This window comes from Otolemur garnettii, unplaced genomic scaffold, assembly GCF_000181295.1.
Source record: "Otolemur garnettii isolate 467f Iridium unplaced genomic scaffold, OtoGar3 scaffold00026, whole genome shotgun sequence".
In the NCBI taxonomy this organism is placed as follows: domain Eukaryota; kingdom Metazoa; phylum Chordata; class Mammalia; order Primates; family Galagidae; genus Otolemur; species Otolemur garnettii.
In genome coordinates, this window is record NW_003852421.1 from 16,670,696 (window position 1) to 16,695,173 (window position 24,478).

General features: G+C 37.9%; 1 protein-coding gene across 1 annotated transcript in view; it reads left to right on the top strand.

Annotated features, from left to right (window-relative positions):
• Window positions 1-24,478, top strand: part of CDKAL1 (CDK5 regulatory subunit associated protein 1 like 1) — a 654,035-nt gene that overhangs the window by 174,588 nt on the left and 454,969 nt on the right. The window contains exon 5 of the mRNA XM_003788378.3: window positions 9,453-9,549. Coding sequence (XP_003788426.1) covers window positions 9,453-9,549 — 97 coding nt within the window. The remainder of the gene's footprint in view (window positions 1-9,452; window positions 9,550-24,478) is intronic.

Sequence of the window (24,478 nt, forward strand, 5' to 3'; positions counted from 1 at the left end):
TTGTATTCCAGTTCACATCGCGTTCAGGTGGACCTAGAAGTAAGTCCAAGTACACATTTCCTTCAGGACATTTTAGCACTGACCCAGAAAATATCAGAAGTATCTTGTATGCCTTATCTCTTTCATAAATTCTTAGAAGGAACCAGAACCATTCCTTCTCCACTGCCCCAAAAAGTAGCACAAATACATGTCCTCATTTTTAGTCTTTCTTGGTGAATGCGATAATTAGAGGAAAGTGCAATAAGATAGGAAAATTCAATGGTGAAATCACTACATGTAATAGCTGATCAGACTTCTCAACGTCAGGGTCACATCATTGAGGTTTTTTATATATAGTGATGTTGGTCATGAGTTTCCTTTTCTTTTTTCCCCTCCTCTTTTCCCTATCTCTTTTTAAGGATATTATGTTCTATAGTGTTGTTGGGACAGTATCTGGATATTGGTTTTAGGGGAGGTGAATTAATTTGTTTTCTTCATTTTATGGGGACATTCTTCATAATCGGAATATATAGTACATGTCATATACTTTGGGTTATTTGTTCATGTTAATCGCTTTAAGAAAAGGAGTGCTTTACTTTAGCTTGCTAAATAAGCAGGAAATAATTGATTCAAATGCTGGGTGCTATGCAACGTGACTTTAATGCACCAAGGTATTATATACGTAGTAGTCTGACTTTGATAAGTCTCCCTCCTCAGAGTTTGCCCTGGTTCTTGGAGTTACATAAAAATCACACGGAATTTTAAGCTTTATGATATAGGGGAGGAAGAAAAGTTCTCCTGCTGCCCCTTTAGGTTCAATAGCTGAGGACAATCAATCAAACTGACCCAAAGACAGATACTAGGAGCAAAAAGCCCAGCATAATTACATATAGATGTATGGGATTTCACAAAGACATGTAACTCAAGGGGAGAATTGAAATTTGGAGCTAATATACCATCTTTGAGAAGAGATTAGACAAAGAAAAAAGGGTGTGAGGCATTTTGAGAGGGCTAAATTATGGGAAAGTAACTGGAAGTTATGGAATAAATGTCCTTTGTAAGCTTTTAATACAAATTAAAGTGTTCTTAGTTGATGGGAGTTGTCTCCAGGGTGGTTCTGGAGAGGGAGACACCTTTCCATAAAGTGGAAATTTATGTCTTGCTTTTAGCTAGATGAGGAAGGGCAGAGAGCTTTTTCCCTTATGTCCGTGGTTTCTTAAATGCCTTCAGTTCAAAGTAATACTTACACTATTGTGGCATTTTTTGGGGGTGGCATATTCTGGTTCCCTTCCAAGAGGAAAGAAGTTTCTAGTGATTGATAATATTACCCTAGATTTTAGGAAGGCTGTTAATCCTCTATTTGGGCCTGCAAAGACTTCTTCTATATAGACTCAGAACACCAATTTTCTTTTGCAGTATTTTATTTAAAAAATACCAATTTAAGATGTTTTATATTGTATGTAATATGTTACTATTATATCATGTGTATATGATTTACATACAATTGTATTTATTTGGTGTACATTGAGTTTTTAAAAAATTGGTGAGTGCCTTCGTAAAATCTCTAGTGGGCGCTGTTCTGTGAACTTATTTTTACTTGTTAATGTACATATACTAAACCTTCACTTACAGTGTTCATTTGTCTTCCCATATCATTTTGGGAGAGGTTCTTTTTCAGCCTCCTGTATGTTCTTTGCAGCCCAAATTCCTCTTGGCATGAGAAGACTTTAAGCTTATATTGTATACATAACAGGCAGAAAATAAATATTTTGTTAGTGAATTTGCAAAAATTGTATGTAAAACAGAGTTGTCAGTTTTCATCATTTACTCCAGAATTTTTGGTAGATTCATTGCTTAGCAGGTACAAATGGCCATGGTAGATTGAGTTGACAAGTGAGAAACTGATGTATTGAGAAGTAATAGCTGACACCTACAAAAGAAAGAGAATAATCAATATATATGGTCTACTGAGATTATTTATTATGGGGCCACGTGGCCTTATGAATCTTAGTAATCCCTAGCTTAGGGCATTATTATATTGAAGCAAGGGCAGTGATGGATGACTTCCAGTCCTGACTCTGTCTTTATGTTGACCTCAGGCAAGCCATTTGATCTTTCTGATCCTCAGTTTCCTCTTTTATAAAATGAGACGACAGGGCTAGAATGTTCTGGATGTCTCCTGTAGATGTGAAATCTTATATTCACAGTCTGAAGCAATTAGCTACAGGTTCAATTAGCTTCGCTCTATTCTATGTAATAAGAAACGTAAGCACACTTCGTGTTTTAGAAACATTTCCTTTAAAGTGGTTCCTTTTAGGGGGGCAAAAAGGATCTGGGATATAACTCGGTGTAGGGAATAAAACTTTTTGAGGCTAAAGAAGGCAAATTAGGATAAACAAGTAGAAAGTACTTGGAGGTAGAGTCTAATATAATAATAAGAATATATGATATTCTGTGATTAAACAGGACATTTTGAAGTATTGAACTCCTGGCTTCTGAGGAAGTAAAGCAGAAATCCTTATTAAGGGTTATTATAGAAAACATTGACCATTTGAATAAAATCTTTTCAATTGGGCTGCCTTCCTACTCAAGAGACCTCTGTTAATGTTGGGGAACTCTTTGAAGTTACCTAATGCAAACTAGGAAGGTAGACGGGGAGTACTGTGTATGACTCACATGTCTTCTCAGATGGGTCTGAGACTGAGATGATGCCCTCCGTGGGACTGTCAGGATGCCTTACCACAGCTGCTGGGGGGCTCTGTTCTCTTTTTCTGTTTTGGTCACTTAAGAACAGTATTTGACTTGCTTCTTTATTTTCTTAATGTTTATCCAACAAAGGTAGTTATTTACAACTTGGAGTATTTCCTTTCACAATTTATTCTATGCATATAATCTTCTTGATACCTTCTTTATAAAAATGGGACATAATTTACATCCTGTTCTATGTTTAACTTGCTGCTTTCTTTCTTTCTATTTTTTGGGGGGGATAGAGTCTTACTATGTCACCCTGGGTAGAGTGCTGTGGTGTCTCAGCTCACAGCAACCTCAAACTCTTTGGCTTAAGAGATTCTCTTGCCTCAGCCTCCCAAGTAACTGGGACTACAGGCAGCTGCCACAATGCCTGGTTATTTTCTTTGGTTGTTGTTGTAGTTGTCATTGTTGCTTGGCAGGCTCGGGCTGGGTTCGACCCCACTGGCCTGGATGTATGTGGCTGGCATCCTACCCACTGAGCTAAGGGGTGCTGCTTTCTTGTAACTGTATACTAGGGACATTTTTCCTCCTCATCACTTGTAGATATTCATAATTTTTTTAAATAACAGTGAATGTTTATAAAATACTTACAATATTAGCACTTTGAAAAGTGCTTTTCATGTATTGTAATGATAACCTTTAACCATCACCACCTCATGAGGTAGGAACTTCTCTTGCAGATGAAGGCACTGAAGCAGAGAGAGGTTAAGTAACTCCCCTGTGGTTACACAGCAGGTAGCAAAGTCAGTCCTGGAATCCCGGCAATCTATGGAGAGTCTGTGCACTTCAACATTTCACTACCCTGCTTCTCCAGCTTCTAAGGGTTGGACTTTTAGTTCTCTCCTCCTTCCTTTTTGATACTGCAGTGTGCCAGGCATGTTCTAAGTCTGGTAATACCCTGTGAGCCAAAACACACAAAAATCCCCATCGTTATAAAATTCACACGGTGGGGGGGGGGGTGGGAGGCAGAGGAGGTTGGAGTCAGACTATTAAAGTCAAGTAAGAAAATTATGTAGAGCGGTGCCTGTGGCTCAGTGAGTAGGGTGCTGGCCCCATATACTGAGGGTGGCAGGTTCAAACCCGGACCTGGCCAAACTGCAAAAAAAAGTAGCCAGGTATTGTGGAGGGCACCTATAGTCCCAGCTATAGGGAGGCTGAGGCAAGAGAATTGCCTAAGCCCAAGTGCTGGAAGTTGCTGTGAGCTGTGATGTGATGGCACTCTACTGATGGTGACAAAATGAGACTCTGTCTCTAAAAAAAAAAAAAGAAAAGAAAATTATGTAGTAGAGGAGCAGGAGAAAGGTAGTATGAAAAACAAATACAGCAGGGAATTGTTCCTGTGTGGTCTAACTGTTTTAGGAACGGTAGGCTAGTGACGTGTGAGCAAAGCCCAGCAGATGGGAGGACGTGAGCCATGTGGACATCTAGGCAAAGAATGTATCAGCAGAGGGAATGGCAGGACCAAGGCCTAATGTGGTGCATGAGGGGCATTTTGCAAGAACCCTTAGGAAGCCTGTGTGGCTGGAACAGAGGGAGTGAGGAAAGAATAGAAGGAACTATAGGAGATGATGCTCAGGTAGGTAGAGCCTTGTACGCCATTGTTAAAAACTTTTATTCTTTGTGAGGGGGCGATCCATGGGAAGATTTTATTTAATTTTATTTTAAAAATTTTATTATTAATTATTATATTTATCATGTGATGCCCGATAAAAGCAGTAGTGTCAGAAGAGATCACCAGGCTTCCAAGTAGGATGTCTCAGCTTTAGTCCTAACTCAGCAATGCCCTACATATATGCCTTAATAACATTGGCCAGGTTACAAAAAGAAGAGTGCATTATTCCATCTTCAGCCTTCTTCAAGATGTAAGAAGTACATAGTAAAAGACTTAATATGTGGATAGAGAATGGAAAGAATCTCACACTCAGTATACATATGTATGCATAGATAGAGACCTAAGAAGATGAAGCCTTGGTTCTGCACCCATGGCACAGAGGCTACAGCGCTGGCCACATGCACCAAGGCCGGTGGGTTCGAACCCAACCTGGGCCAGCTAAACAACAATGGCACCTGCAACCAAAAAAAAAAAAATAAATAAATAAATAATAGCTGGTCATTGTAGCAGGCACCTGTAGTCCCAGCCACTTGGGAAGGCTGGGGCAAGAGAATTGCTTAAGCCCAAAAGTTTGGGGTTACTGTGAGCTATGATGATTCCACAGCACTCTACTGAGGGCGACATAGTGAGACTCTGTCTCAAAAAAGAAAAAAAAAAAAAGAAGATGAAGCCTTGTAGTGACTTTTATTTAGGAAAAGTTCCACTACTGAGGTGTACAAATGATTACAGGAAAAAGTATGAGAACTAACATTTCTCCATGGTAAGATTTTGAGGAAAGTGGTGCTGTGTTCTGGCTTCTGGTTGATAAAGATCTCTTGGCCTGCCGTGTTGAGAGTAAACTCTAGGCAGGAAAGGTGGAGGGCAGCACGGGAGATGTGTTATGGCTCAGACAGGGTGGTAGGAGTGGAGGGGGTGAAAAATGGTAGGAAACTGGACACATTTCCAAGGTACAGTCTGCAGGATTTCATAATGGATTGAGGGTGAGGGAACAAGTTTGTTAAAGAGTAGTTCCAAGACCTTTGGGAATAACTGGAAGGATGGACTTGATATTGATTGATTTGCCATTAACTTGCTCAATTGTTCTTTTCAATCAAAGAATAAACCCATGGCCTTCAGTACTGCAGATACAGCTCTTCAGCCACTAGTCTTAGAAGCCAGATGCTTAATTATGTTGAAGTATTACGGTTTCACTTTTAGAAAAATGGAAACATATGTTATCGAGGCAAGCTGGCTTTCCAGGTGATATAACTAGATGTCATCAATCATTTTGGGAGTATGAAATGTTCAGTTTTTCAGGTTCAGGAGCTTGATTTTTTAGGTTTACATAGAGTTAAATGGGTCCATACTCCAGACTCACAGTAATAGGTCTCACCAGTGCAGTTGATCATGGAGGCACATGAGGTCACAGCCACCGGCAGCCAGCCCCTCAGGATTATGGGGATTGCACACCCCCACCCCCCAAATCTGGCAAAATGCCAATTTTCTGCAGGGAGGATGACCTTTAACAGCCAGCCAGGCAGGATTCAGTGCAAAGCCTCTGCCCTATAAGCCTAAGGAATCATTCCCATTGTCTACAAAAGGGGACCATGAGATTAGTTAAACCTGGTGCTTTTAGTACTTTAATCGTGCTTCTCATCCTCTGCCTGGGTGCAAGCCCCATAGTCACAATTTTTTGATTTTTGCTGACACCTCCTTTGCGTTCTTCCTGTCATTTCCCCCGTCCCCATAACTTTGCCCTTGTAACCTTTTTGTGTGTCTCACAGAATCTCCCTTTCTATAGTGAAGCAACTTTCCTTAAACCTTTTAGCCTCTTCACAGAACCTATATCCTTGTAGATTTCACTTCTTCCCCCTTAAAATAAAGCCATATTTTTTTTTTCTTCAAACAAAATCTGTCGCAGACCCTTGCTCCCTGAAGTGGATGAACACACAGTCAGAGTCCACATTGCTATCTCAGCTGCTCAGCTTTCCCAGTGCCACTGGCCTGGTTCCTCAGAGTGCGTGGTGCAGCCCTGCGTTCAGGGACAGCTGCCTCTTCTTCACGACCCTGGTATCCTAGGTCTCTTGACAGAGGTGCATGCTGATTGGCCTTGGAGGGCTGCTCTCAGCTCTCCTTACTACCCACGTCCAGACCTCTCTTCTTTCCTTGCTTTGAAAACCTGACTTCTAAAGACCATTTCTCCCTTCCTGCTCTCAACTATGAGCTTGAACTTGAGATTAATAACTATCTTTTTACCTTTGTTTTTCCTTACGTCTGGCATGTAGTACATGAATGAATGATAGAATGGAAACGCAACATGCTACATTATTTCCTCACATTCCTTTGTGTAGTGTATTAATTTAATTTCTCCACCTCTTGGCTCCTTTTCCCCTTGCATTTCATTTTGCTTCATTCTTCCAGTGTCATGTTCTCAAGGTTTGGCTTTACCCTGTGTCCCCTCTGCCACCCAAACTGAAGAGACTTCCCCTTTGCTTACTAAATTAGAGATTCTCAGCCTCTTCCTTAAGGCTCCTTCCACAGTATAAGTCCCGTAGCTTTTCCATATGTAGAACTGCTTTCTAGAGTGAAATCCTCCCCCCCCCCCATCTGTCTTCACGCTGTAACAAATGCCTAGAGCTTTCTTGGCCTCCGTTTCATCCTCTCCTATGCCTATCTGCCAATAAAACCCTCCTGGATTTCTTCGTGGAACTTTTCCTCGTGTGTTTTTGTCTGCACGTTCTTTTGCCCTTCATGAGGTTAGTTGTACACTTCTCTGTCATCTTACTTGCTTCTGTGTTGGTTATGTTTTGACATCTCAGATGTTGCACACTGTAGACTTGGTGAGCAGAAGGGGTTTGACTTCTTCATTGTTAGGTTCCCTTAACTACTCACCACAATGTCTTAGATGTGCTTCTTAAGTAATTGAATTGCATTATAGGAAGCTGGCTGTAAAAGCAGGCTTTTTAATTTGGATTTGATCACTATCAATGATCTCGGAGGCTCTCTTGGATACTGGGCAGTGATTCCAGGTGTTACAACTAAAGTTCATGAAGAAACCAGATGTCAGCGTTTTTGTGTAGATTGCTAATGAAAATGGAAAGTTTTTTTGGGGGGTGGGGGTTTGGTAAGTTATTTTTCATTTACTGTAAGACAGGTATTTATGTGCAGTGACATGCTTGGTACCAATAAAAAAAGAAAAACCAAGGGGGCAGAGCCAGGTAGTAATTCTCTTGGGTGTTGTTTGTTTTTTTTTTTCTTTTGAGACAGAACCTCAAGCTGTGCCCCTGGGTAGAGAGCTGTGGCATCAGAGCTCACAGCAACCTCCAACTCCTGGGCTCAAGCGAGTTTCCTGCCTCTGCCTCCCAAGTAGCTGGGACCACAGGCGCCCACCACAACGCCCGGCTATTTTTTTTTTTGGTTGCTGCCGTCATAGTTGTTTGGCAGGCCCGGGCTGGATTCGAATCCACCACCTTAGGTGTATGTGGCTGGCGCCTTAGCCGCTTGAGCCACAGGCGCCGAGCCCTCTTGGATGTTGTTATGCGATCTACTAAAATCAGATTTTTAAAAATTTGTGAAGTTGTTTCAGGATCCCAAGTAGAAAAATGATATGTAAGTGCTCCAAGAAGTTACCAAGATGCAAGCACAGTTGCTGTTAGCACAGTGTTTTGTACACTGTCTGTTCTTTCATTTGCTCCTTCTCTGAAGACTTCCCAGAAGATTGTGATGTGGCTGTTTAGCTCAGAGAGCCAGTCCTGGCAATCCCAATTTGTTGTTAGTTTATAGTTTTGAATTTGTACTCTTGAAAAAGTTGACAAAACGTGTCCAAAGTGTAGAACTTTTCACTTCATAGTAGTACAGTCTAAAGTCCCACATCTAGAAAGGGGGTTGCTAATTACCGCAGCTTTCTCATTTGGTTTTAGAAACCTACAGATTGCTATGTGAGCTAGGGGCCAAATTTGGTGCATAAAATGCAGTGTCACACAACTGAAAGAAGAATTGAAGAATTGAAAATTTGGTTTTTTTTTTTTTTTTTTTGCAGTTTTTGGCCGGGGCTAGGTTTGAACCGGCCACCTCTGGCATATGGGGCCGGTGCCCTCCTCCTTTGAGCCACAGGCGTCGCCCCAAATTGAAAATTTAATTCAAAAATGAACATATCCAAAATGAGGACATGAACAGTTTCTAGGAAATATGAGTTCTGCTTTGTTCACTGCTATCTTCTAAGCACAACATGTATATTTGCTGTGTACACACATGCCCGAATGAATGGATAACGTCCACATAAAAAATACAGTGCCAGCTTTCTCTAGAGTAAATAAACACTTAATGAAACAACTAGATGAAAAAAGATGAAACAACTAGATAGTGTATATGTTTGAACCAGCATTTCTACTTCTTAGAATTTATGCTTGGGAAATAGCTACACAAATGAGCATAGTTTCACATGTAGGTTTTGATAATCATACATATATATGATTTTATATATATGTAAACATAAGTTTGTTTGCACATGTATGATTGCATATGTGAGGGACTCTGGAGTCTGGAGGTGAGCCTAAGCAATCAGTACCTATAAATGTTCTCTGGGGAGCAGGTCTAGGTTGATTTGGGGCTGCCAGGATGTTGGGTATCATGGCTTCTGTGTATTCTTCTCTCCTGTCTGAATTTTCTTAAGCTTGACTTTACTTTTATTTTGTGCAAAAAAAAGGGAAAGAATATATTAATTTTAAAGCATATTTTCATGAATAATTAAAATAATTAATGTATTTGAAGGGGTTAGCTTATCTATCTGGAAAATGTGATTTTCAAGAATGACTCATAATCTTGAGTCCTTCATGTCTAAGTGATGTTTGAGAATCATGGATAAGGGATGTTTTTTTTTGTTTCATAGTGATGATAATGAACTACATTATCAGATTGGACTGCTATTGTATGGTCTGATAAGTAGACGAAATACAGAAGTCTTATCACAATATACTTTCTTAAAGTAGTTGCAAGAAAATCCTGCTTTGTGTTAGACGGGCCTGTTATTATTTGGAGAGCTTCTATGCACTAACAACAGTTTCCAAGGGTAATTTGGAGCAAAATTCTTGTGAGCAAAAGAATTCACACTGTTTTCTCTTTAATCTTTTAGAAAAGCTCAAGAGGAGAACAAGAAAGTAGTGCTGGCTGGATGTGTTCCTCAAGCCCAGCCTCGTCAGGACTACCTTAAAGGACTGAGTATCATTGGGGTGAGCTTGGACATGATGGGAGTACAGAAAATCTTATATGGTTAACACACAAATGGCTGAACATTTTATTTTCTATGTCTGGGTTATTTAGAAGCCATGTGACACTTAGAGCTATCCTAAACATATTTTCATTATTGCTCCTAAAACTTTATCATGTCTTTGTAACTTTTATCTTAGCACAAAAACTTGTCTTAGGATCTCTCATTAGGAAAGAGTAACACAATAAAAAGCCGTAATGTGGAACTCATATCCTTTAATGACCTGTCTTTTTCTGGCTGCCCTTTACTATCTCCTTCTGTATCATTATAATTTTCCCACCCCGGTGAACTACTTACTTGGATTCCCTGGTGTACAGATGCCTTTTGTGGAGTGCCCCACTTCCCTCTGCCTCCTCTCACATTTCTGCTCTAGCAGAACATTCTGTGAAGCCACCTGTGACACTCTGTACACTTTTCCCTAATCCCGTCTCTGTGTCTGTGGGTTCCCTTTGCTGGCGGTGCAGCTCCTGGCATTTGCTCTCTTAGTGCAGAGTTATGATTTTAGGCTTACTTAGATCAGCAGGATTCGCTGAGAAAAACTCCCCTCCCTATTTCAGTTGTTAGCCTCACTAGGACAGCTTTTCAGTCTTTTCTTTTCTTTTTTTTCCCATCTCTCACCATGTTTCACCAGCCTTTCCTGCATGCTTGGCACACAGTAGGCACTCATAAATGTTTGTTGACTGACTCAAAGAGTCTTGCTATTGTATTTTTGTTGGTGGCCTGCTTTTTTTTTCCTTTTAGGAAATCAGCTCTATGAGGTGAGGGACTACTATTTGATCTCTTTCTTATTTTTTGTAGCTAAACATTATTCATAAAATGCTCCATGGTAGTTGGCATTTAGTCAATATTTGTGGGTCAAATGGTAATGCTTCTTCCTTCCCACCTTTCCACTGAAGCTGTACTCAGTCAGCTCACCAATGATCTTCTTAAAAAGAAAAAAAACTTTAATATTTTTAAAAAACAAAAATATTGTATATTCATGGAAAAAACTTATATGAAGAAGAATTGGTATCTGACTTGAGTTGTATTATGGAGTCTTCCTTACTTGATGTACTGTGGACAAGTTCTTAGGTTGGGTTCTCTGCGTTATGAACTTGTTCTCTATTGTGAGAGAGAACCTTGGGGTTCTTACCCCATTAGCAAATTTAATAATCTTAATAGTAAGAAGTCCTTACCCCATTAGCAAATTTAATAATCTTTGAACAAACATTCTCACTTTAAACAAACAGAACCTGAATGTTTGGTAACTTTAGTTTGTGTTCATTGTTTTTTTATTTACATTTGATTTCTCTTGGTTTAAGGAATGAAATGAATATGGGACTCCTGAATTATCTTTTCACGTTAGACTAACTTTCTCTATACACATACTCCTGCTGTGTTAGGGAAATAGGAAACTAGTTAGAACTCTTGTTTTAGACATGGAATGTGGTTAAAAGCTTGGAGTTCATCTTAGATTTCATCTCAAGGAATTAGGTTCCTAGAACAGCAGAATTTCTTTTAGTGTGTCAAAAGCCTCTTTTCTGCCTATGTTGTCGTAATATTTTTTGAAGTCTACTGCATGCAAGGAAGAGCTTAGTGTTTGCTGGATGTAGAGGAAATCCTCCAGATACAGTACAAGGGAGGACATCAATGTTGTTAATGAAAAGACAATCTTTCGGAGATAATACAAAGTTGTGGCACTGGCAAATAGACATTGTTTTTTTTCCTGATTAATCTAGAATGCTTTTTGTCTGTCATGTAGTCCCATTTTATTACCATTGACGTTCCTTAGACTTACTTTATTTTGTTCATTTATAATTGGGGAAATAAGAATAAATGTTTTGAAAAGTGAATAGAAAGAAAATACTTCTATCACTCTAATGCAGTTATTATGACTTTGCTTATTCTTTTCAGACTTACAATCTTTGCTTCTTTTAATTATAATTGTATAAGTATTTTGTATCCTTATTTTTCTATGTTATTTCATGAGCTTTTAAAACATTTAAAATCCAGCAATGATTTTCTATTAAAGGATATACCACAATTTACTTAACTATTTCTTAATTATTGAATATGTTATTTTCTAATTTTTAGAAAATATACATAATACATTAATGCCTCCCAGTGGACTTTTTATTTTAATTTAAAATTAGTGTATTGTGAAAACTTTCCCAAAGTGGGATCACATTAGCATCAACATTTTAGGGTTGTAATTTAATAATATATTCACCAGCATTAAGTATTACTAAAATGCAAGATACTTCATTGTCAACATCATGTCATAGAGCACTTTTGTCCTGTACCAGCTATGTGACATTTTATTTGTAATTATTAACTTTTTTATGTATGAAAATTATGCCTATAGAACTGAGAATTTTGAAAAAAATTTTAGATTAGAAAACTAAAGTCATCTATTATTTAACATTTAGAGATTTCATCTTGGAGTCATACTTTTATCTTCTGAATGGAATTGTTAGAATTGCTAAAAAGTCAGAAACATCCTGAAATTTAATGAGTTTCAATGAAATAAAGAAATGAATTATTTTATACCAAGAAAAATAATTCTTAAGTATAAAAAAATGTTTAAATTCAATGACTTGGGATGCTATTTTTACTAGAAAGTTTGGAATTCTAGGGCACGATTGGTTTACGGACTGTGTAAAGAATGTTACCCCTTCACAAAATTTCTATGATGGAGCATGTTAACGGAGGTAGAAGAAAGAACAGCTATAACTGAATTCTGTGCTTTTGCCTTCTGCTAGGATTTATCTAAGTAACTTCATAATGCAAGGGAGGATGTGTCAATTCTAGACCAAGCTTGGGTGAGCAAGTTATTTACTGCATACTTGAGTTAAAAGACTCATCCATATTTGAAAGTACTCATGGAGTAAGCATTTAAGAAGATATTTAACAGGTAAAGAGAAATCTTACTGTATCATAACATGTTAATTTCCATCACTATAAGCCTTTAGAAATGGGGCCTTTAATTTTTGTTTTAGTAATCAGAGCCAGCAATACAACAAGAGCACATGGTAAATGGTGATTTGACCCCTGGGCCTTTTTTTCATCATCTGTCCCACTGTCTCCTGAAATTATCTAGTTGTGATTAATATTATTTGTGTGATGATGCATGTAAAGAAAATGACAGAAAATCAAAACCAGAAGTAAAGCCTATCCTCCCGTGGGTCAGAAGCACCATTGTTGTTGGCAGTAACCTCCACACCTTCTCCCACCCTGGAGCACAAATCTGTGCACGAACCTTTCTAATCTCTTCACAAGGGGAGAAGAGAAAGAAAGAACAGGTTTGAACAGTTTTGAAAATGTGAATGTCTTGAATAAACATTTTTTTTTTTTGCTTAAACTTTTCTTCTTAGTTTGAAATGAAGTTTATATTTTATATCTAGGATATAGTTATTTATAGACCAATAGAGACTCTTGAGAAATTTTACCTTAGTGAAAAATTTCCTTTCCTTTTGCATAAATAGTTAACCATCTACCTGAGAACTTTCATGCAGTGCTGTCTTATTGTTAGTGTTTGTTTAGATTGGTTACTCTGTAGGTAGTTCATGATCTTTTGACTATACCTGTTGAATGCTACTTTTTTTCTCTTTGGCTAAATTGTTGGCAGAACATTGCTTTTCAATTAGTCAAACAGAAAACAGGATGTTCTCTGATAAAATTTGGAGTCAGAAAAGGGTAATAGACTTTAGGGGTCAGAAAACCTGGCTTGAAATCCCGGGCCTGCGGCATCCTTATTTTTTTGGGCCAGCAAGTATTTACTAGGTACTTACTATGTAACTGGTACTGTTCTAGGTGCTAGGAATATAGTGGTATACAAAATTAGCAGAGATCTCTATCCTTATAGAGTTTACATTCCAGTTCTTGGGAACAATGTCTGGTTAGAGTCTAGACTTTTAGCCTCCTACAGATTCTGGTGGGATTAGCCTCTAGATCACAGCAAGGTTGGCTAGTTGGAAATTTCTGTTTAAGGCTCTGATGGACATACAGTTGGGAGTTATGTTAGGGAGAGGTAGGTGAAATAATATTTATGCTGAGTTCTTCCTAAGATAGCATTATTTATTAGCTATTGCAATATCCATTTTTAATAGGAATGGTATTTATTAGAAAGACTATTTCTTTTCTTACTGGAAAGGATGTTTACAAAACTGTATTTTGTATACATCTGTGCTAATAACAAGGACTGCGTTTGAACTTCATCTTGATGTTCATTCATTAACTTATCTCTATAACTGATTTATAGTCCTAGAAATTCTAAATAAACTACAAATTAATATATAGGTTGTAATTATGTGTTAAGTTTAAGGTATTTATTTAAATGTTTTCATATTGTTTCTAGTGATTCCTGCAATATTTAAGATTTTTCCTTTCCCGCTTTTATGATGCTCTCTCATTTGTTGATTTTTCAATTATTATATTAGTTTTCTATGCTGCTCTGGTGAAGTATCATAACCATAGTGGTTTAAAACAACACATACTATTTTACAATTCTGGAGTCAGAAGTTGGACCTGGGTTTTGCTGGACTGCAATCAAGACCTTGGTTTTGCTGGCAGCATTCTTTCTGGAGGATCTAGGAGAGAGTCTATTTCCTTACCTTTTCCAACTTCTAGCAGTCACCCATGGTCCTTGGCTTGTGGTCCCTTCAAAGACAGCAAGGCCTTCCCTATCTCTCCAGCATGTGTTCTGCCATCGCCATTCTCTGTCCACAGGTGGAAAAGTTTCTCAGCTGTTGAGATTAGTGTGATCAAATTAAGCCCACCTACATAATCCATGTTAATCTTCTTAATTACATCTGCAAAGTCTTGCTTGCCATGTAAAGTAACATATTCACAGGTTTGACAGGCCATGATTCTGCCCACTATAGCGCACTGTTTATTTTATATCTCTAATGTGTATAGTTGATATTACATCTATACTGTGTATTTTTGTTTTAATTTTAGTATTACTCTGTGTTTACCTTTAGTATCACTTTTAAACTCATTTTTTGCTTTATAACGTGTCCTATTATTTAGAAGAAGTGTTCTAATGTCCCAAACAATGTGATTGAGGTGAGCCTGTTGAATTTTATTTTCACTGCTGAATCAGTTTTTGTCTCAAAGTCCCTGATCCCTGAAGAAAGTTTTATAGGTGTTTCAGCTGTTTTTAAGAGGAAGAGAAGATCCTGGTACTGATCCTTATTTTGCTGGCCTCCTTTTAGCCTGCCCTCATCTTTCAATTAGTAATTTTTATCTGTAATTTAGTGTTAGTCACTCACTGGTACCATTCAGGTAGAAAATGTGTTTACTGTGATGTGAGTTATGTGCTATCACATAACTTTGCTTAAGAGGGCTGTTTCTCCTATTGGGGAAGAATCTTTCTGAATGAAGAGATGAAAGATGATGAAAATATACTGGCAGATGAGAAAGTTTTGTTCAAATTAAACCACATGTAACATCAAATGCTTTTTTGCGTGACACATCGGCAGACTTGTTTACAGGTTTATGAATTCAAGAAATGTTTCTTGTAATAGAATGGAAACACGTTAAGTTAGCGTAGTGACTGCTGTGAACTTCCCCAAATTTAAGAGGTTTGGAAATTGAGTTCTCCCCCAATACCCTTTAAGGTAGGGACTTTCTGTAACAGTTTGGAGTAAACTTTTCAGAGAAAAACATTTTTTGTAGAGAAGTTAATATTGAAGTTTGGTCTATGAGATGGTGATTATTGGATGAAACTCCCATTATGGTAAAAGTGAAAAAATTAGACATCCATTTGATGGGAAAGACTTTATATAGTTCTTATAAGTAATGGTAAAAAGAACATTTTTCCATTTTTTATTGTATGCATTTAAGGTATATAACAATGTTTTACATGTTTTGATATATATACATTTAGTGAAATGATTACGAGAGTCAGGTACATTATCAATTCATCTTCCATAGTTACTTTGTGTGTTCATGTATAATAAGACTGTAGTCTTCAACCCCCAGGCTGCAGACTGGTAGTGGTCTGTGGCCTGTTAGGAACTGGTCTGCACAGCCTCACTGCTCTGTCTCCTGTTCTATTCCCCTACTCTCCCCTACTCGCATTCTGGTCTGTGGAAAAATTGTCTTCCATGAAATAAGACCCTGGCACCAAGAAGATTCTGGTCTGTGTCCTCTTGGGAAAAGAGGCCACACAGCAGGAGGTGAGCGTAAGGCCAGCAAGTGAGGCATCGTCTGTATTTATAGCCATTCTTCATGCCTTGCATCACCACCTGAGCCCTGTCTCTCCCTACTGCCATACATGGAAAAATTGTCTTTCCTGAAACCATTCACTGGTGCCAAAAAGATGGGGGACTGCTGTATATGAGCACCTAAAATCTCTCTCAGCAAACATACAGTATACAGAAGTATACAAAACAATGTATACTCTGTCCCTCTTTATGTACATCATCAGTTCTCTAGACTTCTTGTTTCTACCCCCTCCCTGCTCCCGGCAATTCCATGCCACTCCTTGTTTCTATGTATCTGATTTTTTTTAGATTCTACATACAAGTGAGATCACACAGTATTTTTCTCTCTGTGTCTGTCTTATTTAACACAGCAAAATGTCCTCCAGGTTCATCCATGTTGTTGTAAATGATAAGTCTCCTATTTTAAGCTGAATACTATTCTATTGTGTATATATACACCATAATTGTAGAAAATCTATATGTTGATGGACATTTAGGTTGTATATAGGCCAAGTTTCAACTCTTTTGGGCTTATTGGTGTTGCTGGGAGGGCACCAATTGTTTCTACCCACGTGGATTTTTTGTTTGTTTCTTTTCTTTTCTTTCCTTTTTTCCCCCCCTGAGTCAGAGTCTCACTCTGTCACCTTGGGTAGAGTGCCAAGGTATCAGCATAGCTTATAGCAACTTCAGTCTTTTGGGCTCAATCGATCCTCTTGCCTCAGACACCTGCCATGACACCTGGCTAGTTTTTCTATTTAGAGATGGTCTCTCACTCTTGCTCAGGCTGGTCTCAAACTCCTGAGCTCAAGCAATCCACTGGCCTTGGCCTCCCGGAGAGTTAGGGTTATAGGCATGAACCACCATGCCATGCCGGATTTTTCATTTCTTGATATTTATGTATCTCAAAACGTTTGTGATGACCCACATATCTACATCTTGAGTATTGTGCAGAATGCTGCAGTGAACATGGAGTATGAGCACCTCTGTAAGGTGCAGGGTTCATATGCTTTGGTTATCTACTGAGAAGTAGGATTGTTGGGTCATATGGTAGTTCAGTTTCTAATTTTTTGATGAATATCCATACAGTTTTCCATAATATTTGTACCAACTTAATGTCCTCCCACAGTGTAAAAGTGCTCCCTTTTCTCCACACCCTTGCCAACCCTGGTTACTTTACTGTCTTTTGGAGAACAGCCATTTTAACAGATGGGAGGTGATATCTCGTTGGGGTTTTGATTTGCATTTCCTTAATGGTTAGTGATGTCCAGCATCTTTTCATATACCTCTTGGCCATTGGTATGTTTTCTTTGAAAAATTTCTATTCAGGCTCTTTGTCCATTTTTTTTTTTTTTTTTTTGAGACAGAGCCTCAAGCTGTCCCCCTGGGTAGAGTGCCATGGCATTACAGCTCACAGCAACCTCCAACTCCTGGGCTCAAGCGAGTCTCCTGCCTCCGCCTCCCAAGTAGCTGGGACCACAGGCGCCCGCCACAACGCCCGGCTCTTTGTCCATTTTTTAATCAGATTATTTGTGTTTTTAAATTTATTTTTGCTGTTGACTTGTGGATTTTTATATTTGTACATTTTGTATATTAGCCCTTTATTAGGTATGTGTAGTTTATAAATATTTTCTCTGAATCTATAGGCTATGTTTTTATTCTGTTGATTGTTTCCTTTGCTGTATAAAAGCTTTATAGCTTGCTGTAGTCCCATTTGTTTACTTTTCTTTTTGTCGCCTAAATTTTTGGTGTTGTAGCCAAAAGCTCATTGCCAAGTCCAATATCAAAGAGTTTTTTGGTATGTTTTCTTCTAGGAATATTATGGATTCAGGTCTTATGTTTAGGTCTTTAATTTTTTTTTTTTAGTTAATTTTTGTGTATCATGTAATATACAGATTTAGTGCACTTCTGATCAAAATTCTAAAGCATTTTTCGGAGAAATAGAAGAAACAATTTTAAAGTTTGTATGGGACCTCAGAAGATTCTGGATAGCCAAAACAATCATGAGAAAAAGAATGTTGGAGACATTATACTTTCTGATTTCAAATTGTATTATAACGCTATAGTAACTGGCATAAAAACAGACACATGGACTAATGGAACAGAAAAGAAAGCTCAGAACTACATCCAAGCAGGTATAGTCAACTAACTTTTCACAAGGCCACCAAGAAGATAGAATAGGGGAAGGATAGTCTGTTTAATAAATGGTGTTGGAATGAGTCGATATCCACAAGCAAAAAATAAAATACAGTATAACTGGACTCATACCATTCCCCCCACCCTCTTAAAGGACAAATAGAGTTTTCAGGTGGTTAAGTTTTGTTCTGATACTTCTTACTTAGAATGAAAATGATAGGTTTTCTTTAATTCCTGTATATAGTCAAAATTAAGAGAACAATGAAAAAACTTCCATGTGTATATGTTTATCTATAGCAATAACCATTTTTACTCCTGAAAGGATTTGAGGCATATTGGTACAAAAGTCAAGGGGTAGTAAAACCCTAGCTGGCTTCATACTGTGCTCCTGGAGGTTCACATCGATGCCTCTGCTTCATGGGTCAGTGGGTGAATGCTACTTTGTCCTGTGTGCTTGGCCACCGTGGGAAAATTGTCCTGTCCATCTCCATCTACTCCTAGGTTTTATTTCCTTCATAGCATGTATCATGATAGGAAATGAAGATTTTCAATTACTTGCTTGTTTGTCTCCCCACTTAGAATGTCAGTCCATGAAGGATGGACAGCATTTTGTCTCCAGTTCCTAGGGCAGCGTGCAAGTACATGGTTAGTGTTTGCTAAATGTTTGTCGCATGAACACCTTCATGCCAGTGGTGACGTAGGGAGGAGAGGTGGGGGGATAGTTGTTGCCTCAGTCTCCTGAGAAGTCCTGGTTCAGTTGGATAGCATTCTACGATCATTTTAGTAATAACCTCCATGTGCAAAGAAAAGGGAAATTCATCAAGTGGACCACCTATCTGCTATTCCTGGACAAGTTCTACTAAGAATAATTGGCAACAGTGGAAATAACAATGGTATGTCCTGTCTAGGAACATTGTGAGAATTAAATGTGATAATGCATGTCAAGTGTCAGCATAGAGCCCGAAACAAAGTAATTGTTCAAGAAGTGTTAGCTGTCACTGTGTTATTCCTAGTCATTAACTTATCTAGCTGCTGGTTGTTCAGAAAAAAGATACTTCAAGTGCATACTGAAACAGAATCTCTGACTCCAGGATAGAATTGGCTTGTTCTGTGACAGCCTCAGGGGAATGGGCTGTTTGTTTGTCTTTTTTTTTTTTAATGAATGTATTACTTTATTTTTTTTAAATTTTTTTTTTATTAAATCATAGCAGTGTACATTAATACTATCATGGGGTACAGTGTACTGTTTCCATATACAATTTGAAATACTTTCATCCAACTGGTTAACATAGCCTTCATATCTTTTTCTTAGTTATTGTGTTAAGACATTTATATTCTACATTTAGAAAGATTCACATGTACGCTTATGGGATGAACCATAGTCATGATCCCGCCAATCACCCTCCCTCCCCCTCTCCTCTACACTCCCCTCCCCTCCCTCTCCCCATATTCCTGGGCTAAAATTGGGTTATAGCTTTCCTGTGAAAGCTATAAATTAGTTTCATAGTAGGGCTGAGTACATTGGATACTTTTTCATCCATTCTTGGGATACTTTGCTAAGAAGAATGTTTTACAGCTCCATCCATGTAAACATGAAGGAGGTAAAGTCTCCATCTTTCTTAATGACTGCATAGTATTCCGTGGTGTACATATACTACAATTTATTGATCCATTCGTGGATCAGTGGGCTCTTGGGCTTCTTCCATGACCTAACAATTATGAATTGGGCTGCAGTGAACATTCTGATACAAATATCTTTATTGTAGTGTGATTTTTGGTCTTCTGGATATATACCTAATAGAGGAATTATAGGATCAAACGGCAGGTCTATTTTTAGTTCTCTAAGTGTTCTCCAGATGTCTTTCCAAAAGGAATGTATTATTTTGCAATCCCACCAGCAGTGTAGAAGTGTTCCCTTTTCTCCACAACCACGCCAGCATCTCGAAACTACTTTGTTTGTCTTTTTTAAAGCCTACTTGGCAAAGTTGTGTTTGAGACATTTATTACTTTCCTAGGGCTGCCTTAACAAATGACTGCAAACCAAGTGGCCATCTTTGCTGTTCCCTAAACTGGCACTATTTAGTGTGGTTGCTGGTAGCCACATAGGTGTATAAATATTTAAATTCGAATTTAATTAAAATTCAGTCTCTCTGTCACAGTGGCTACACTTCAAGTCTATAATAACCTCATGTAGCTAGTGATTACCATATTGGATGGCCCAGCATATACACATTTCTATCATTGCAAAAAGTTCTATTGACAGCACTGCTCTAACAATTAGGAACTTTTAGAATGGCACTTTTTATTTGCTTTAGGTGCCACTGTGCAGGTTTATTTCTTCAATACATGCTTTGTAATAAATTTAGAGTAGTTCATAATAGCTGAATAAAATATTTTTATGGATTTCTTTTAAAAGTTCTGCAGCAGAGTGACTCATTAATGTTATTTATGAATTGTTTATACACCAACTTCTTTCTTCATTGTTGGGAACATATGGAGTCAGTAATAGAACAGACTGTGTGTCTTTTTCTTCTGTATATTTATAACTAAGTGCCTGAAGGACATAAGATACTGTTTTATTTATTTTTTTTGAATTACATGCCAGAGAATAAGCGTTTGTGTATTCAGGGCCTCAATTTATAGTATTAATTAAGAACAACTTTCTTTTTCTCTCAGAAAGAATTTAATATATTCTTTACTACTTTGTGTGAGTTTTGAGTTTGTTTTCTTGCTCATGATTGTTTTTTTCTTCATGCCTTCCACCCTCTACCTTTTTTTGGGGGGGAGGTGCTTCTGTTTAACTCTCCCTCCCATGCCTCTTCTGTTTCTTCTCAGCCTCTCCTTCTTTCCTTCTTTTCTCTCCACTGAATCCTCCACTGTCCCCCATACTGGGAATAGAAAGGAACACAGTATTTTCCTTAAATCCTTTTGTAAACTTTCCCCCTGCTTGTTTGTAGTCAAGTACTTTTTTTCTTTTAAGTTTTGTTACGGCTTTCTTTTTAAGGTCCTGGAGTTCTCCATGCAATGATTTAAATGATCATGTGCAGGCAATATATATATTTTTGGCCATAAAAGTAAATGTAATATGATACTGAAAAAATTAGTTATTATCTGTTCAGTTACATATATTTACACAAATTCTATGTTACTATCAGGGTAAAAGAAAATCTCTCTTCATTTCTTTCATGCACACATACTTAAACCTTTTATTATGACATAACTCTTACAGAAATGTAAAAATAAACAGCTTCCATATATACCCTTAGCAAGATTTCCCAAATATTAGTATTTTAACAAATTTACTTATTCTCTTTTATATATATACATGTTTTTCTGGTCCTTGTGAAAGAGAGTTGCAAGCCTGATACTTCTTTACTTTTAAATACTTGTATATTTCAAAAACTAGGACATTCTCTTAAGTCACTATAATGTACTTATCAAAATTGATGCAGTGCTCTAAGCTAGTGCATGAACTTTATTCAAATATTATCAACTGTCTCAATAGTGTCTTTGATAGGAAGAAAAAATCCTGTATTTGTAGCTGCACGAAGGTCTCTTGCAATGTCATGTAGTTGGGTCTGTTTCATCTCCTTTAATCAGGGACCCTTCCTCAGTTTTTCCTTAACTTTCTTGACTTTGACATTAAAATATTTGACCATTCTCAACTTTGTTTTCTTTTTTGGTAATAATAACTTTATTGAAACATAATAATAATTTTGGTAATAACTTTAGTGAAACATAATCCTCACATCGTGCAATTCACTCATTTATAACAGTATATAATTTGGTGGTTTTTAGTTTATTTGTGGAATTGTACAACTGTTACCATTATCAATTTTACAAAATTTTCATCATTCCCATAAAGAAACCCAGTACTACTCAGCACTCTCTTCCCTGTCTCCCGCTGCCCATCTGTAGGTACTCACTAACCTGCATTGTCCTTGGAGATTTTTTTCTACATTTGCACATTTCATATATGCAACCTTTTTGTCTGACTTCAACATGCTGTGCACTTTGCAATCTAGGACTACACTGTAGACTCTGGCATATATGTAGTATACTTCCTGTAGTACAGAGGACACCATGCAGTGTGAAGTGGGCTCTGTGTACGAGTCCGTGTAAGAATATCACTCTGTGAGATCTACACAGTGACAACATTGCCTAACGGTACACTTCTCAGAATGTAGCTCTGCCTCTGTGCAATGCACAGATGTGTTTCATTATATGAATATACTGCATATTGTTTATCTGTTTATCTGATGTTGTGTGGATACAGCATCTTTTCATGTGCTTGTTGACCATTTGTGTTTCTTCCTTGGAGAAGTGTCTTTGCAGATTCCTTTCTCATTCATTCATTCATGCATTCATGCCATGCTCTTAATCTGTTGCCCTGGGTAGAGTCCTGAGGCATCCACATAGGTCACAGCAACCTCAAACTCTTGGGTTCAAGTGACCTGCCTCAGGCTCCCTAGGAGCTAGGACTATAGGCAATCACCAAAACACCCAGCTCATTTTTCTATTTTTAATAGAGATGAGGTCTCTTTCTTGCTCAGGCTGGTCTTGAATTCCTGAGCTCAAGAAATTCACCCACCTCTGCCCCTCAGATTGCTAGAATTACAGATGTGAGCCACCACACCTGGTCTATTTCCCCACTTTTAATTGTTTAATTTATCTTTTTATTCTTGAGTTGTAGAAGTTCTTTATATATTCTAGATAGAACTTACCAAGTATGACATGATTTGCAAAAATTTCTCCCATTTGTTGTCTTGTGGCTTTGTTGATATTGGCCTTTGAAGTACCAAAAGGTTTGAATTTTGATGATACCCAGTTTATTTTTTCTTTGATTGCTTATATTTTGGTGTTATATCAAGAAATCATTGTCTATTCCAAGGTTCATGTAGATTTGTGTCTCCCTTTTTTTCTGAGAGTTTTGCAGTTTTAGCTTAGGCTCAGCTTGTTGATGGATGGCTTCCTCTGTGTGTTGTTCTGGACGTCTCCAGGACTATAAGTTCTTCAGCTGCGTGCTGCAGGAGTGGGCGCAGTGCTCCCTAGGGCTTTTCTATTTCTAACTGCATAGGAAGGCATTTCTGTTCTGGCTCCATCATTGAATTTTCTCCTGTTTTACTCCTTTTTATTCTCTATCTTTTATCCTCAACTGACGTGTTGGTCATTCACCCACATTCACTGGGAAACTGACCAGCTTCTCCTTGTCCTACCTATGTCTCTATTGCCCTGGGCAATGTGAACATCTGTATGTAATGTCTCACCACCATTACAGCCTCTCACTTGGTTCTGTCTCCTTTCTAGTTGACATCACCTACATCCCTATTTCATCAGCCTGTTTCCATTGTCAGATCTTGGACCTTCTTATTCTTCAAAAATGCTAAAGTGCCTGTGTCGGTACTCTGATTATATTTCCAATCATCTCTCTTTTTTCCTTTCTCTCTCCTTTTTTGCTTCATTCTTTCATTACCCCCAGCTACACAGCCACTTAATTTCTTCTTTCTGATTCTTCTTTTCCTATCTAACCTACTCTCTAAACTTCCCCTTATTCAAAATGCATAGTAAATGTACTTTCTTCCATTTTCCTTCTAGTTCATTCTATGAATTTCTTAGTGTGGTTTCCCCAGCCCTTTGAGCCATTGTAGTGTACATTAGATGCTCAATGAATGATGAATGAATAAATAGTCAAATTAGCAAACCTAGAATCCTTTAGACAAAAATCTGTACGTCCATTTGGCTCCTACTGTAGAACTGCTGGGCCTTGAGAAAAGTCACAGCTACACTTTGAGTCATTGTTATAAATTCATGCTGTCTGATTTCAACTGGTAGGTCAGTACTGTCTCGCGATTTTTATATGTCCCTTGTCATCAATCTCTTTCATTTTCTGTATTTTTAAACATTCACTCTGTTCTTATTTCATAACATACTTTGTCACTCTTAGCAGATGACCTCCTCCCTAACCTCTACAAGACCACTGGCTTCTATTCCCATGTGTTCTTCCTAACCTCTCATTTCAGGAGTAGACAACTTGGCCTTTTTCTCACTCTAGGCTTATTTCTCTGTGTTTAAGCTCTTACTCTGTGCACCTTCTGAGGGAACTTGTACTAGTTGTTTTTCCTGTCTTCAGCTCCTCTGTTTGCTATCTTTCTTCCTTCAACATGTAGACTGCAAAAAGAAAGGAAATAGCTAAATATACTAACCTATAACAAACACACATTTGTTTGATATTCTCCAGGCACTGAGAGTCCTGTTTCTCCTTCTCTTTCTACCCAGCTTTTTGTAAGAGTAGTCTATATTAGCTTTCCCCTTTTTCTTATCCTTATTACTATTGAACTTGCTGTTTGACCTGGGTTTGTTAAGTGTCTTGTTTAAATCAAGCATACTCATTTTAATCTCTATGTTACTGTACTTATCTCTGTAGCATTCGACACTTTTGGCCCCTCCCTTTTCTTTAAAGTTGCTATTCTGGCTTCTTTGATCATTTTATATGGAAGCCACATGGACTCTCTTCAGAAAACCAGAGCCTAATAGTTTCCACATTTTCAGGTAGATGCATCTCCAGTTAGA